The 16,981-nt window shown below is 30.0% G+C and overlaps 1 protein-coding gene across 14 annotated transcripts in view; it reads left to right on the top strand.

Moving 5' to 3' along the window:
* PHF14 (PHD finger protein 14) overlaps nt 1–16,981 on the top strand; it is a 233,087-nt gene that overhangs the window by 142,993 nt on the left and 73,113 nt on the right. For 6 of the 14 annotated variants that reach the window (XR_012010961.1, XR_012010962.1, XR_012010963.1 and 3 more), the window contains exons 17-18: nt 11,834–11,863; nt 12,589–12,706. Coding sequence is in view for 6 of the 14 variants with exons in the window: in XM_072783989.1 (XP_072640090.1) it covers nt 11,834–11,863; nt 12,589–12,706 (148 nt within the window). In the remaining 8 variants the exon portion in view is untranslated. Of the gene's footprint in view, nt 1–3,689; nt 4,856–5,198; nt 5,382–11,833; nt 11,864–12,588; nt 12,707–16,981 lie in introns of those variants that run through there. The other 8 variants (XR_012010964.1, XM_072783991.1, XM_072783990.1 and 5 more) reach the window with 5 other exon arrangements.

The raw sequence follows: 16,981 nt of genomic DNA, 5'->3' as shown, positions 1-16,981 counted from the left end.
TCTACCACTGAAATTTTCTTATTAAGGTGATATTCTGATAAAATTTACATGAAAAATAAAATGTTTACTGTTTATTTTTCTTTTATAATTAAGTTGATTTAATCAATTTTGTTAGATATGTAGGATGGCTAATTTGCCTTACACATTCAGTATTTAATTTGACATTCTTTGACTTTTAAATATATATTAATTAAAACATCTAACCTTTAACTTTGTATGATTCTATAAATATTTTTATGTTACATGTTATCAGTGTTTGAATTTTTAAATTTTATTTTTCTTTTTAAATTAAATACATTATAAACAAGTAATTTGTATTTAAAGAAAACAAAAGCCTGAACATGGTATATATTAATTACATAGTGAAGTGTGGTATTTCTGGAGTAAGCAATTTTAGAGTAGTAAACATCGTAATTTCAAGCATCTATAGCAGTGAAATATTTCTCATTCATTCATCTATTTTTCAGTAAAATTTGGTTTTGAAATTTTTTACTTATTTTCCATTGCAATGTTTTAATATTTCAAGTTATACAGAGGGGTCTATCTATTATACATTCAGTTGTTTGGACTGGGACTCTAGCTACAGTTCTGCTTTTGGCTACATGAATGACTTTGAATTAAGTTACCTCTGAAGTCATTTTCTCATCCGTATAATAAAAGCATCAATCTTATTTTTTCTCAAATTTTGTAACTTTTGTAACTTGAAGAGATTTTAAAACAAACACTGTGCGGTCCTGACAAGGATCTCAAAACCTGTAATCCCACCTTCCATCTGATACTTCAGTCATCTGCCCAGTATCACTACTAAGTGACAGGGAAATAGCTCTGCCAGAGAGGGGAGTGTGTAAGTAACCCATTTCCTCTTGAGGCAGGTCGGACCTTTGGCAATTTCTCTCCCCAGGTGAACTGACATGTCTCTCCTTAATAATTTCAGTCCTTGGAGTCATACAAAATAAGGATAATCCAAGTTCTATTATTAGAAACCATTTATATTTTCTGGTTTTTCTTTTTTTAATCAAACATCCTGTTTCATCTGTTCCTTCTATAACAAGGTTTTGATTTGTATTGGTTTTGCATTGTTTTGGACATATGAAATAAACAATATTAATGATATTAGAGGTGAAATAAATCTGAAAATACCATTGGATATAAATTTTAGGGTTGATATATTTTTATATCTAGATAATAATGTATAAGAATCTCATATTTTTAACTTTTATAACTGAACCCTGAAAAATGTTATTTTAGAGCCTTTTGGACTGGGAATTTAGATAATACTAATGTTAGATGTTTATAATGCCCCGACTCTATTCTTTGCTCTCTAAATTTATCATCTCATTCAAATGTTTTTACAACAATCTTATGAGGTATGCATATCTCCAATTTGGAAATTAGGTAACTGAGGTACAGAGATACCAAGCATTATGAAATAGAAATTGTTCCAATTATATATTGAAATTATATAGATTATGTATTAAAAAATAATTTTCCACATCCAGTAAATACTCTTATACCATTTGATAAATCATATTAGTTTCTGAGATTTACAGAGTGCTTTTTATGGGCCAGTCAGTATGCTAGAGCTTTCAATACTTTATCTCATGTAATCCTCTTAGCAATCCCAGGAAATAGATACAGATTTTATCCTTATTTTATGGGTGAGTGAACTGAGAAGAATTACTTGTCCAAGATCATACAACTGAAAAGTGGTGGGTTTAGAGTTTGAGTCTAGGTAGTCTTGACTGTGTAGCTTATGTTCTAATCATTAGGTATACTTCCTCTCCAGACGACACTGCTTTAGCGTATTTGACTTTGTTGGGTCAGAAGAAGTAAAGGCTTCTTGGCAGGCAATTCCAACTATATAAGATACAGACTACTGGTACATACATTAAGGAAGCCCTTTGAAAATACTACATTCCTTTTTGTTACAGAATTTGTAAGCTTACTAGATACATACAGAATAAATACAAAGCCACGACTTGATCTCTGATGTAAAAGACCACATAGTCTTTTGTCCTAGGAAGACAGTAGCCAAGAAAGTCATACTGCTTATTCTGGCTTTAAGGGAAATTTGGAATATTCTGTGAAATTTTAGGATAGAGGAATATCAGCAATAACTTTTACTTTTTTTCAAAGTTAGAGTGAAATTTAGAATTTTTATTGGGGTTTAAAGCAGATTTCGATGTCTAATGTTTCTATGTTCAAATTCCTATCAGAAGTTAAATGCAGATATGTCTTTTGGGTTGTCTGCTAGTCTCCATCATTTGTCCATGTAATTAAGATTTAATTACACTTCTGTGGTAAATGATGTGGTTGCTTCCTCTTGCATTATGCTTATGTAGTAGTTCTTAACTTGCAGTCAAAGCACTTCTCAGAATATCACATTCAGAATGTGCTTAAAGCTCTTCACTTAGAGACTGAAGCACTGAGAAAAGTTATTAGCACATGGCTATTCAGCAAGGGAATTCAGCTCTCTGTATTTCCTTGTTATTTGGCAAGGGAATTCAACTCTTTCTGTTTATTTCTCATATGTCGATAAGTACATTTCTCTGAAAGCTATGTTTCACATTATATTCTTATTTTTCCTGTGTACTTTTGTTTTGCTTTCTTTGGAAATATTCAGCTTGGCATGGTAGCTCTTCTCAATAGTGCTGTATTTGTCTGTGATTGTGCCACTTTTCACTTTCTTTTTCTCAATGGAACTTAGAAGCATTAAACACATCTTTCTAATAGTTAAATATTAAAATGAAATTTCTCTATGATGTATGATTACTTTGATAGTTTCACCTCATCTACATAGGCATAGATATCTGAAGGAAATAAACAAATTTCTGTTTTTATCACAAAAAAATGTTCTTCTAATCACTAAGCACCTAACATTTTTCCTCTGAAAATAAATGTATGAAGGTAGCAAATGAATACATGTTGCAAGTGAAATAAATACAAGAAACACTAGAAGGAGTTTTAAGAAATAAATGCACATGAGTGAGTTTTGAAAGTCTGGTTAAAATTAGTGCATTCATAATCTACCGGGTCTTTATAGTGAGGTATATTCTCTGCCATCATTGTTGCACAGTTCACTAAAATTGCTAGTTTGGGATATACTTTTTATAATTGTAACCAAACAATTCCTTAACAAAGGAAGGCAATGTAGGCACAGAGGCTAAGAATCATTTGAAAATTTCCTCCCTGAGACTGTAAGTTGAGCAGAACCAGCGTTGTAACATAGTAGGTGTACTTGTTTTCAGCACAGTTGCATTCAGTATGCCTTTAGCATAGTTTCTCAGGCATTATTAAATCTCCATAGTTGAAGAAAAAAGAGCAAACTGCTATTTTTTGAAACATTTATTGATGAAATACATGTTTGCTTATATAAATATAAACTCAACATTTTTATATTTTATTTTTTGTTTTAGTTACGATAGATTGATTTTGACAACTAAAACTAATAGTAACAATAATAATAATACAAGAGGAGGCAACTTAATGTTTTAAAGGATAAAATGATTCCATTTTAACCATTAACCTATACAAGATCATGGCATTTAGGTTTAGGGTATCTGTCTCTTTGGACCAAATCATGTTATTTGAATCTACTGTGGTATTGTTAGTATGTTTCATAAGACATAGTACAGAGCTGCTATGATCTTTAAATGTTAATGTTCTTTTCTTATCACTTTACTGTGTAGATACCCTTCATGAGACCCAACTCTGCCACAGCTCATCCTCGGAGGCAATCCTGGAAACCTCTTTTATAAGTGTGATTTTAAAAATGTGGATAACACTCTCAATAGAGTACATAAAGTAAAGGAGAACAGCTATCTTGTCCTTCCCATAAGCTTATCACTTCAAAAAGTTGCCTTTGCTTGTCAGGTTTGGATAGAACGTAATTGATTGGTTTGTTGCTTGGACTGACAAGGCAGTTAATTTGCCTGGGTGGATTTTTTTCTATTTTTTCTTCTACTTTTTTTTTTTCCTTGCACTAATCAGAAACACTTGATATGTGCATTGTTGAAAAATAGTAGGTGATGTCTTGTGAGAATTGTCCTATTAAGTAATGTCTTTCCCTCATGCTTCTTTGGCAAATGATGATATACAGTGTTTGGACTTACTGAAGAGTTATGGAAGCCTGTGGGACTTAAATGCAATGTGCTACTCACTGTTGTTGTTGAACAATACCAGTAACAAACAAGAAAGACAATGCATTCCACTAGTCTACTATTTTATTTCATCCAACTTAATACATATATTCATATGTGAAATGTTACATTGGGAAACAAATATAGACTCTTATATTAAAGGTTATTTCTATTTATAATATTCAGCAAAAATGAAAGACTTGTGAAGCATATGCCATTCCAGTTTTGGTTCATTACTCCTAGTGTGAAAGCACTAATATTATTAGCATGAAACTTTTACGACTTGAGATTTTAAGCTCATTAGTAAAATATATCTGTGTTGATCTCTAGATATTTTTTTAGTAATACTCAAATTTATTCAGTCTTTATTGAGTTAAATGAACTTTCTGTGTTCAGTAATTTTTGGTGACCTTAAATATGAGGTTATGAAATAAGGAGGGAAATACAAAACTTAATGACTATACCACCTGCCAGCCGAAAGATCTTCATCAACATCTGTATTTTTCCAGAGATTTGCAGAATTAATATTTGATCTTCAAGTTTTAATGATCCCGTTTTAAATCAACGACAGAAATATGTTGAATATTCCATCACTTCATCTTGAACTGATTTAGAAGAAACTCTTGGCTGAAATTGAAATGTACATATACATGTAATTGTTAACATGTCTCTTGGAATATCCTGACTTATAAATGTGGTTTGGACATCTTTTTCAGGTATAGTGACATTGAAAATAGTTTAAACTTTAGGAGTAGAGTAGGCAATGTTATATATAGATAATCAAAGGCAAGTGTAAGTATAAAGTTACTGTATGCTAGTAATCTATAGTTACAGTTAGGAACCATATTATTGGATAAGATGTTTAATAACAGTAATACGTATATAAAATATGTATAAACTGAGATTATTAACTTATCAAAAAATCTTTTAACATCGGAGGAAAAATATTAATAGCCTGTAGCCAAACCAGTAGGATTTTTTTTTTGAAATAGGAAGGACTCATTATCTCAACCTAAGCTTAAGAAAAAGTCAATAATTATTACTATTGCTTAATTGCAGCTGATTATGAGAAAAATGACAGATTGCCATTTACTTAAATGAATATGCTAATGTTCCTGGCTCTCCTTTGATATATGGTGAGAAATTACTAGTGGTCATTTTATTTTAAATTTTTTGAGAAATCATTAAGCTTTGTGGTTTTGGTGTCACTATTAATAAAAAACTTTTCTACTCTGGTTCTAATTAGAAGGCTACATTATCCTTCTTCTCTATCTTACAATCTTTAGTGGTAGATTTGCTATTCCATATTTGGTGCTAGCCTAAAATCTTTGTCAAACATCATAAATACAAATCATAATTCATAAGATCATTGGTCCTGCAATTGTATTCAGAGTAAGAAGACTTTTAAAGGGAGGAGAATGAAACATTTTCTCCTAATAATCTCCTAAGTGCTCTCATATTTCTATAGTATAGAATTCTTTTCCATAATTGGTCCAATTGCTGTTCAAAGAAGATTTTAATGTGTCCTTAAGAAAATACGCACTAAAAAAAAAAATGAAAATACGCACTAAATGATGCATATTTCACAGATGTGTAAAATGGACATGACAGGTAAATGATGGCTATTTCTCATATGGTAGGGAAAGGAAAAATACACTAAAATATCAGGAAGGAAATGAAAAGATTCAAAATACAAGAAAAATGACATAGTAGTATATATGGTGGTTCTCAGACTTTATAGTGCATCAGAATCTTAGGAAGGATTTGTTAAAACATAGATTGCTATGCTATTCCACCTCCTTATTGTCCTCTTCCTCACCTTACTCCCTCCTCCTCTGTCTCCCTACAGTTTTCTGATTCAATAGGTCTAGGATGAGGCTTGAAAATTTGCATTTTTAACAGGTTCCTAAATGATACTGCTGGCCAGGGACCACTACTTTGAGAACCATTTGTATATAATTGTTTTTAGAAGAATCATCGTGTTGTGATTGACATTGATTGATTGAAGATGGAATTAATGTCCTTAAAAGAGCCCTTAAATTTTCAAATACTTGTCTAGATAAGATTGTAGGAATTACATCTACAACACTTACAATCTATTTTTATGAATTCACTTAAATAAGTTTTTACTTTTTAGTTTCTAATTCTGATTTTATGGGGACATCACTATTTTAGATAACAGAAATTAATCAGAGAACATAGACTTTGTCCATAATTCACTAATAATTCCTTTGTTAAAAAAGACATGGGAAATTAGGGTTATGTTTGAACATAAAAAGGTTAGCCTTAACCTTTATCCATCTTAGGTTTAGAAATGATATTTATGTATCACTTATATACCAATATCATTTTTTTATTATTTGATGTTTATCTGATTTTACATTTATGGCATTAAAAATAGATTACTGACAAATAACAATCATTTCCTTGTTTTTATATCCTATCACTTGAGATTACTCTTTTTAAACAATATTCCTTAATTGACAAAACTTACCACTATTTTACTTGATTCACAATATGGGAATATTTTATGAATATTTCACCAAAATCTATTTAAGGAATATAGAAGGACTTTCTACAGCAGAGTAGAATGAAATGTTTAATTTTTTTTTTTTTCTAAAATTGTTTTCGACAAGTGAAGCTTGTTTAAGAGACTCAGCTTTAGGGTTGCATGCATATGAAGATAGAGTTTTCCTACCTATCTGGGTCAGCACTTTGTAAATTTACATAATATTAAGGATTGTGATTAAAAATATTTCTGAGATGGACATGGTTTGCAAGTACTTTTCTTTATTAAAACATAGGCCTCTTTCTCCCAGTGCTCACTCTAAGACTTTCTGCAGGCCTGCTGATAAGATTCACTGCTGTTCAGGTACATAAGATGTAATGAAATTGGATGTTCATGCTGGGCTTTGTAAATAAAATGAGATTGACCCCCAGCTATTATCTCATTTATCTGATTTACATTGTAAAATCAGGATCTACACTATTGATTAGAGCATAATTAGTTAATTATGAACAGGGAAATACAAAGTTATGTGGGGCTTGAGCACAGCAGGTTGTACTGCTGAAAAATTTCCAAGGGCATGAGCAGATGGAGATCAGTTTATTAAAGAACAAAGCAGACATGTTTCAGGTATGGAAATGTCTAGTCACTCTCTCATGCTGTGAGGAGGTACTTGACCTTAATTGTGTATTTTCATATGAATTCTTTTTATTTCATGTTTTATTTTTTTCCTTCTCTTTGAATCTTGTAATCTGGCTGCTACAGATGTAGCTAACTGAATTGGTGTCATTATTTAAGTTATCATTATATATGAATTTGAATCTCAATAATTATCCAGATACTTTTCTTCAGTTAATATACTTTCATGTGTAAAGGGTATTTTTGTCTTTCTTATCACACATTCATTCATTATTGCCTGTGATAAAAAATAGTGGTCTATAGGAGCATTAATGAAAATATATTGAAGATCTCCACCTTAGTCTTCTATTTGTAAAATAGGATATAAAGTAGATTTTCTAATTACTTTGTTTAGAAAATGGTCGTATAGTTAGTTTGCACTAAAATTGTAAAATAGAAGGAATAAAATATGTCTTTATTGATAATGAAATATTATTCTGATATTGGTAGAATGCAGAATTTTGTTCAAGCTTGTATTATTTTAAAAGTGATTTAACTCATGGGCCACAATCCAGCATTTTCTCTGTTAAAATGAGTAATTGAAATAATTGGGCACTATCCAATGAAAGAATCTATCACTACTGTTAATAGTTTTTTGTGGGTGTTTTAAGATGCTAGTGAGATTTTATTTAAGTAATGTTAATATTAAGGATCAATTCTTTTGATCTTTTTCATACAGAAGTTTTACATAAAAATAATGAAAAAGCAAGGAAACCCAGCCCATCAGTTCTCTCAATATTTAGTCCGTTTTCTTTTTGAGTGAACAGATGTAGTATATTTCTAGTCAGTATTTTACCCTATATAGACATAGATCTAAACAAAACGTTCTTTGACATAAAAAAAATAGCTGTGATTATGAGTTACCTTGATCTCAAAAAAATGTACATCCTTTTTCAAGTGTTATGAATTTCTCTTCCAAAGTTTAGTTTATCATTTGGTTATAAATTATATGCATAGTAGGTGCACTTAATTGTTTCAGTTAGTTTAAAGAGAGTTATTTAGTGTATTCTAATGAAATTATCAATTGGAAATTAAAAGGGTTAAAGAAATCCTTTGGAATACTGGCTTTTATCCTTTCTCTTGGCACAGGCAGAAATAAATCAGTTTCTTTTTACTTGTATTCCTATTCTCAGTAATCAGGTAAACCAAGAACAGCTTGTTGTATGGATATTAGGACGTGAACATAAGTCATTTTCTTCTTTGTCTATGGTGCTATACTTAACCATATACTAAGTAAGTATTTTAAATACATATAGAACTGTGTTTATTTGGTCACTGCATTTTGTCAAATCATTGTATAAAAGACCACATATTATAGCTGCTTTATTGTTTACATCTGTATCCTTTATAAATATGATACCTAGGAAGTTGTACTTAGTAATAATCCAATTAAAGAATCAGGTTTCCTTTCATCTTATAAATGGGATTCATTTTATCTCTTTAAAATTGTAATTTAGAATGCCCTATATTATTTATGTGTACAATATTTATTAGATGTTTAAAGGATACTTCTTTAAGCATCCAGTTTGTATTTTATTTAAAAAAATTATAGTGTTTCTTTATAGGTTAGTAAATATTCTCTTTTAAATATTTTAAGATACTGCCTTTCTATTTAGTATATGTGCTGTTGATATATTATAATCTGCTTTTTTTTTTACATAGACATTTTTGTTCTTTAATAAAATATATTGTGTTGTATACCATGCTTTTGTGGGTCAATGACTGCACTTGGAAAAGATTTTAAAACATTATATTCATTATTATTTTGATTAATTAAATATGTATACATTATGTGATGCAGTTATGTGTTTCTAGGTATATGTAAGAAATAGAAGAGAGACAATAAATAATAATTTGATCCATAACTACTTCAACTTTATTTCAGCTTTTAGGTAGCAGAATGATTGCAGATTTTCAATTTTTAATTGAAGAGTTTCTGATTTTCAAATTTTAGAAAAGATCTAAATTTGTAACATAGCTAGAATTTATTGGCTGACAAAATTTGCTGAAGTTTTCAGAGTGGTGTATATGTGAATGAAATAAGTAATACACTGTTTTTACCATCTACATTGTTTTTCGGTTATTAGGATTCTTAATGGTATCTCTTACATTTGTCTATGATATATTAATTCTTACAGATTCTGTTCAAGTTTACATGTATCATTCAGGGTATTTTTGTTACCAGCACATAAAGCTATGGATGTCCTCAATATTCTAATGTAGAAACAACTTTATTTTTTCCACATAGAAACAATTTTAGTCTTTTGTAGAAAGAGCTTTAATTTGCATATTTATTAACAGAGCTTTTGATTTGAAGATTGATTTGTCTCTCTTTGTGTTTTTTTTCTCTCCTGGATTTTGGCAGTTCTAAAGTGTATTAACTACTCTTTTTTTGTTATTTAGTCTTGTAATTGCAGTTTTTATTTACTGGTGAGTGAGCTATAACTTGAGAGAATTCTCATATCACCCCCTAATTCTGACAAGCAAATTTTGCCTTTCCTCTGAGACCTATTATGAATACATTAGAGTTCCATACGGAGACTAAGTCATTCTAAAAGGTATTACTAATGAAGTAGTCAGTAAGGATTAGTTATTTCCAAATGGCATATACTTCAGCATTATCATCTAACAAATGTAGCATATAAAATCTTTTCCCTATGCATTTATTCTTGAGCTGGTAACTTGATTTTACAATAAATTGAGATCCAGTACAAACTGGAAATATATCAGTATAGCAAACTTGTTCTTAAATTTATTAGCTTGAAATACATAGATAGAGCAACAAGAATCATTTGCACAGATACAAGTGAAAAATAACAAAATTAATCTTTATATTCATCATGATGTTTGATGTATGTTATATACTATAAATCATAATTCCAAGTTATTTTGACAGAGTTTTAAAGTTAAATATGCAATAATTAGGTTGTAATTTGATATGAACTAGGAGAACATTAATGCCATAACTCTTCACCTCTCAAGAGCCCGAATTATTGGCAATCTGAACTCTAAGGAACATTGCCCCAAAACCTGAAGTGAAGCCAAAAAAAGACTATATTAGTTAACCAAAATTGAGTCCATGTACTTAACGCAGTAGAAGTTCTCATTTTCATATCTTTTATCTGTCTGTTTGCACAATTTTCCTAAGGTTAAAGATGTGTTTTCTAAATCCACAACTAATTATTATTAGGGAAATGCTTAGACAAATAAAGTCACAATATGAGAAAGCAGTAGCCAACACTTTTCAAGAAAGTGAGGACCCTGAAAACCTATAATATTTGAATATGAGAGTTCAAACAGAATAGCGGATGGATGGATAGTACTCCAAATCACTAAAGCCTGGCACGCTGTTATATATATGCATAGCAGCATGTGTTACTTGTATTCATGACCCAGAGATGACAAAATAAACTATACTTAATGTATTTTCTTGATGAAGCAAAAATGTGATTCTTTTTAATTTCCCATCAAAGATGATTGAAATACTAGTTTTCATGCTTGACAGAATATGCACTCAGCTATCTACAATCTCAACCTTCTCATAAATTCAGAAGTGCTCATGTTCTGAAGGTTCCTGTAACTATATGTAATGTAATTGAAGTTTTAACTATTGAAAGGTAAATAAGGTGAATTGACAAGAAAGAACATAAAATCGTGTGGGCTTGCCATTTAGTCTCTTTATGTTGCATTTGATATTAGCTATATATTATTTTTTCTTAATGACAGAACAACATATATTTGAATATTTTGACTGCTTCTAAATGTACTTTGGTTTATTTAAATAATTGGCATAGTAAACAAAGTGTTGTTATTCCTATTGGATTTTATGTTTCATGTAGCTGAATTATCATGGTAGACAGTTTTTTTTCAAGTCCCTGTCTTGAGTCTAAAAAATGGTTTTTGGAAAAGTACCTATGTTTATTTGGTTCTTAAGAAGAAAGTTATAGAGGAAGAAATGCATAAACTTATGACATACTGTGTTTTAACCTTCTTTATAACTTGCTAAGTTGCTAACTTTCTGAAACTCTTGATTTCCAAAATGAGTCTTTGGGCAATTGGATTTTGTAGCATGATTTGAGATTTTTTACATAAATGTAGATTTACAGTCACCTGTATTGTGATGGTTTTTGAAAATCAATTGTTTTTGTTTGTATGTGGTTTATAACAATAGTTCCTTCTCTCTTTTTTCTAATAAAGGTTACTGAGTAGTAATTTTGCATTTTATTCAAATAATATATGTATTATGAACTTTTTCCTTTTAGTTTCATAGTTGTAGATTTCTCAATGTTTTAAGGTATAAATCAGTAGGAGAAACCATATATAAAGAGAATCTGACAGATTGAAGAAAAATATTTAATTTAAACGAGCACAAAGAAAATAAGCATATAATCCTTTCTATAAGATGTATACATCTTTGTTATTTGTTGTTAAATGTTGGTCTTGTTATTCCAACTGATGCAAATTTTTTTTACATAACAATGAAATAATGCAGATCTTTCTTCATTGTCAGCAGGATGAGATTGTCTGAAACGAAGAATAGGTATGATAGTTTTCTTAGATTTTGTACATTGTAGGTGGCAAAGACATTATAAAAATATTTGTTAATAAGCTTTAAGGTGTCCTAGGAGGTACTTTGAAAAAACAAATGCACTGAGAGAAAGTGACAGGTAAATTTTTAGTATATTTATATTTGAGAAAATAATACTGAATTTTTAGGATGGTTTTTATTTGCTAGATTGTGTTAGCATGCTGTAAACATAGAAAGTATATTTACAATCTAACTTAATGTGGAAAAAGATGATAAGGTATAAATTGTATAGGATTGATTACAGCTTAAATTTTTTTAAGTAACCACAATGTACTAGATTGACTTCATAATCTAGAATTATGTGTATCTTATATTAAATGTTTTTAAACGAATGGGTAAATGATTAGTTCTTGGAGTTCAAAACTGAAATTGTTGTGCTTACTAGTTTTGAACACGTTTGGCTATACACATACATTCACTCATATGCTCTTAACATTTCTACTATCAAAGTATTCTTAATGATATTTACTTTGTTAATTTTGTTGTATTTTGTTTTTTCCTAAAACATTTATTTCAGGTTTAGATTATCTTTGTCATAGACATTAATTTAATAATTTTACAAACTAAGCATAGAATTGTGTTGAACTATGTAGTAGTTTGCCATTTGTCTTTGAAAAAGATAGGGTGTTTTTTTTTTTACATTATTTAGATAAACCATAAATCTGTTTACCCTGCAGGTGTGATGAATGCAGACTGTGCTACCATTTTGGCTGTTTGGATCCCCCTTTGAAAAAGTCTCCTAAACAAACTGGCTATGGTTGGATATGTCAGGAGTGCGATTCTTCATCTTCTAAGGTAAGGAGAAAAAAAGGTCCATAAGAGAAAGTTTTGCTTGATTTTGATAGCCATATCATACATCATCTTCCTAACTTTAAAGAGAATTAGCATTATGAATGACATTTTAGTTTAATGTACTTCAAGAATATTTTGCCATGGTGATTTTTATTGTCCTTAAAATAAGGGATAAACAGCTCTACTAAATTATTTATAAATTTCTTCTGAAGTATTTTAGCAGTTTTGCGTATTTTCTGTGTTACTGTAACTTATAAATAGTGCCAAAGAAGTCACCTGTGCTAATTTACCACACCTAGGGATGGCAGGGAAATTCTGCCTTGGGTCATAAGAAATTTGTTTTGACAAATGTATGGTAACATATATAAATGTGAATCAACAGAATCACCAATTAAATCCAGTTTTATTTTGTAGATGACTCATTAAGTATTTTGTAAATGTTTTATAAAATCTGTTCTTTGAGATCTAAGTGAAATAAATCAGAGAAAGACAAATACCGTGATTTCACTTAACGAAACAGAACATGAATATAGTAGGGAATCAAAAAGGTCTGTTCTTTGAAAAACTAGTTTTTATATTCCAAAATTTATTTTTAGTATTTATTTAGCTGAGTAAAAAGGATAATAAGGCTTAATATTTTATCCCCAAAAGTTAGTGAAATTATATCTTTTGAATAGCAATATTATAACCTTAAATTATGGTAACCTGCAGTTTAAAATTATTGTTTCTTTAAAGTGTGTGACTAGTTAGACTCCTGATACTTCGACTCATTTGACAAAAATATTGAATGTTTGAACTAAGACCTTCTGGTCAGCTGTAGGTTAATCAAATTGTTCTGCCTTAAAAAGACAATGGAAATCAGCTATTTATTGTAATATAAACATGAAGCCATCTTTCTAAAATGCTACTTAAATGCATCTGTCTGTCCTAGAGTTATTTAAAATTGATACTAAATTCCTTTCTGCTTGTGGAATCCTGTGTGTGTGTGTGTGTGTGTGTGTGTGTGTGTGTGGTATAGATAGCAGGGTTTTTTGGCCAAATTATTGCCTTTAGATTGAGTCTGATTTTGAATGTTCAAGAACCTCAATAATGGCCAAGGAGAAAGGTATGTAGATTGAGACTAATAATTCAGTAATGAATGATCCATTTTTAATTTGAGATCCTCCAAAGGATAGATATCCACTGTTTTCAGAACATACCAAATCATGAGTAACCCCAAAGGCACAATGGATGTCTGTATAAATGTTTGCAGTTTTATCTTTTAATAAAGTACAAACTCTAGTAAAAAGAAACCAAAACCAAAAAAAAGAAAAGAAGAAAAAAAAAACCAAAAATATATTTTTTAAGTTAAAATGATTTGTTCCAGGTTACCACAGAGGCCATCTGTAAAAATTTATTTATGAAAAACTGCATAAAACATTTGGTTATAAAAAAACTAAAGCATTTTTAAATAACTAACTTTATTAAGGATTTTACATATTTGTATAATTATTATGAAAATAGAATATACTATGTATTTTATTTAATAACCAAGCATTTTTGCCCAAATTTTAAACTATATGATATCAAGCATTATTTTCCAGGAATTTTATTACAATGCAGATTTAAGAGGGAGCATATTGAATAGCAAAAGTTTTACTGCATAATTTAAAAAATGCTTTACAGAAATTATATTTTATTTTTTATTTTTTTTAGAAATTATATTTTAAAAATAAAATAGTGATTGTACTATAGATTTTAGAGAGTTGTCTTATGGGACTCTTTGTGATATGATTTTTATAATACATTTTTTGGGGGGAGTTTCCTTCTACCCTCAACAAGCAAATTAGGAAAGCATTTTTTGGGCAGCCCCAGTGGCTCAGCAGTTTGGTGCCGCCTTCGGCCTGGGGTGTGATCCTGGAGACCCAGGATCTAGTCCCACGACAGGCTCCCTGCATGGAGCCTGCTTCTCCCTCTGCCTGTGTCTCTGCCTCTCTCTCTCTCTCTTTCTCTCTCAATGTGTGTCTGTCATGAATAAATAAAATCTTTTTTTTTTAAAAAAAGGAAAGCATCTTTAAAGGATTTATTGCCCTTTATAAGTACACCTTTTTTGCATACATTCTCTTGAAAAGGTTCTGTACTGTGTAAATGTGTAGCACTGTATTCAGTGCCTAAAGAATGGCTTTACGGTATATAGTAATTTAGTGAATTAATCCTGAAAATGAAAGTGAGCCTATTTTGTTTTCAGGATAGGAGTATATCTTACATTTTATAATGCCCTAGGATGCCAGTAGCCATTGAGAAGGATAAGATATTTTTATTTTTGTTTTTGTTTTTCCTTCTTTATGAGACTGTAGGTCTTTGGACTCTGATGGTAATCCATTAGGAAGGCACATTGTTAGAAAACTTACATTGTATTTCCTGTGTTCTCACCTCTTATTGAATACTAGATATAAACAAACAACATGGTCAAAATTTCATCCAATATGGTATCTAATCTTTGGAATGTCACAGCATTTTACTGTAAGTTTTATAGCAGTGATGTGGATTTGTATTTTTTATCCTACTAACATGACTATTGTATACTGAAACTTTTTTTCTAATAAATAATATTTAATATAATAGATTGGAAACATAATTTATTCCTGAGAATATTTGTGTTGCATCCATTGTTTTGTTCACTTCATTCTTGACTAGCAGGTAGTAGATTTCTGTTTGCATTTTCCTTTGTTTTTTTTTTTTTTTTTTTTTTTTTGCATTTTCCTTTGAAAGACGTTTGCCAATCTGGGTCCCAACAAGAAAGCATGGATAGATAACATCATGCTTTATAATTCAGTGAATTGCTGCAGAAGCTGTTTCAAATTAAGAAATCAGTATACTATTAACATCTGAGTCAAAATTAGTATAGTCTTCAGGCCTAGAGAAACCCCACAATGGAAGTTAATATACTTTGCTTGTCCTTTATTTTCCTCTGTTAGATTTGGTGAAGTGTTATTTGTTAGATAATACTTGGGTATGTTTGCCATGTTCATATATTTTAATGATATGAAAAGTAAGATAGAACTAGTTATTGCCAGGAGAAAGGAAGTGATTAAGTTGCTAATAAATTTAGGTGCAGGGAAGTGAATGTATAAAATTGTGATAGCCATAAAATATATATCCAACTTCCCTTTTCTGTGGTAGTCAGGATTATTAAGTCTAAGAAGTCTTAACTTTTATTATGCAAATTCAATTCCCAAATAAATTGTTTTGCTTAGAATTTTAGATAAATACAAGAGGAAGGCATATAGCTGAACATGTGTTTGAAAATACATTGCACTTTAAATATTATTATGAAAATTAAATTCCCAAATAAATTGTTTTGCTTAGAATTTTAGATAAATACAAGAGGAAGGCATATAGCTGAACATGTGTTTGAAAATACATTGCACTTTAAATATTAGTTTAACTGTTATCATTGTCTCCAAATTTTGTGTAGCAAGCAGAGGAAAGTAAAATATTGCCACATATATTCTCAGTAGCATAATATATTTATATATGTTTTTGTTTTTCAAGTAATAGGCTTACTGCTGTGGGCTTTATGAGGGTGAAAATCTTCTGTCACAAATCCTGCTTTTTACTTTTATGGAAATTCCACTAAAGTAGAAGATTCATCATATCATAATCCATAATTTTAAGTTTTAAACATGATAAAATATACCTAAGTGTAGTTTTAATATTGATTTAATAATAATATACCTAAAAGTAAGATAATTTTTTAAAATTGAGAAATAATTTGCATATAACATTAGTCTGGGGTATGATAACATCACCATTCAATATTTGTATATAGAATGACTTTTTATTCTACCTAAATCCATGAAGTATGGCTTAGGACTTTCTCTGCCTTATCAACTCATTATAAACCTAGTTAGTTCACTCTAGGTTTCATGGAAAATGACTGCATGGATACAGTCCATGCATATCATGGATACATGGATATACATACATGTACTTGTGCATACATGGAAACACAGATTTATACACATACAGACATATGGAAACACACATGCCTAAAACTTACCTTCTCCCCTAAGCTATGCTTCAAAGACATTTGACTAAGGCAGCAACTCTTCAGTCAATATATTATGTTTATGTTCAGTTAGTTCATTGCTACCCATCACCATGCATTAGTGTTGTTTTTTTTTTTTTTTTTCTGGTCTTTACTATGTTAATAGTATTGTTAATGAATGCTACATGCCTGGAAAAGTAATGCATTTTATTCTTAATCCTCCTCTCCACCTATCCCTTATTTTTTTC

The sequence above is a fragment of the Canis lupus genome, chromosome 18 (assembly GCF_048164855.1).
Source record: "Canis lupus baileyi chromosome 18, mCanLup2.hap1, whole genome shotgun sequence".
Taxonomy (NCBI): Eukaryota; Metazoa; Chordata; class Mammalia; order Carnivora; family Canidae; genus Canis; species Canis lupus.
This window is presented reverse-complemented; position numbering and strand designations above follow the sequence as displayed.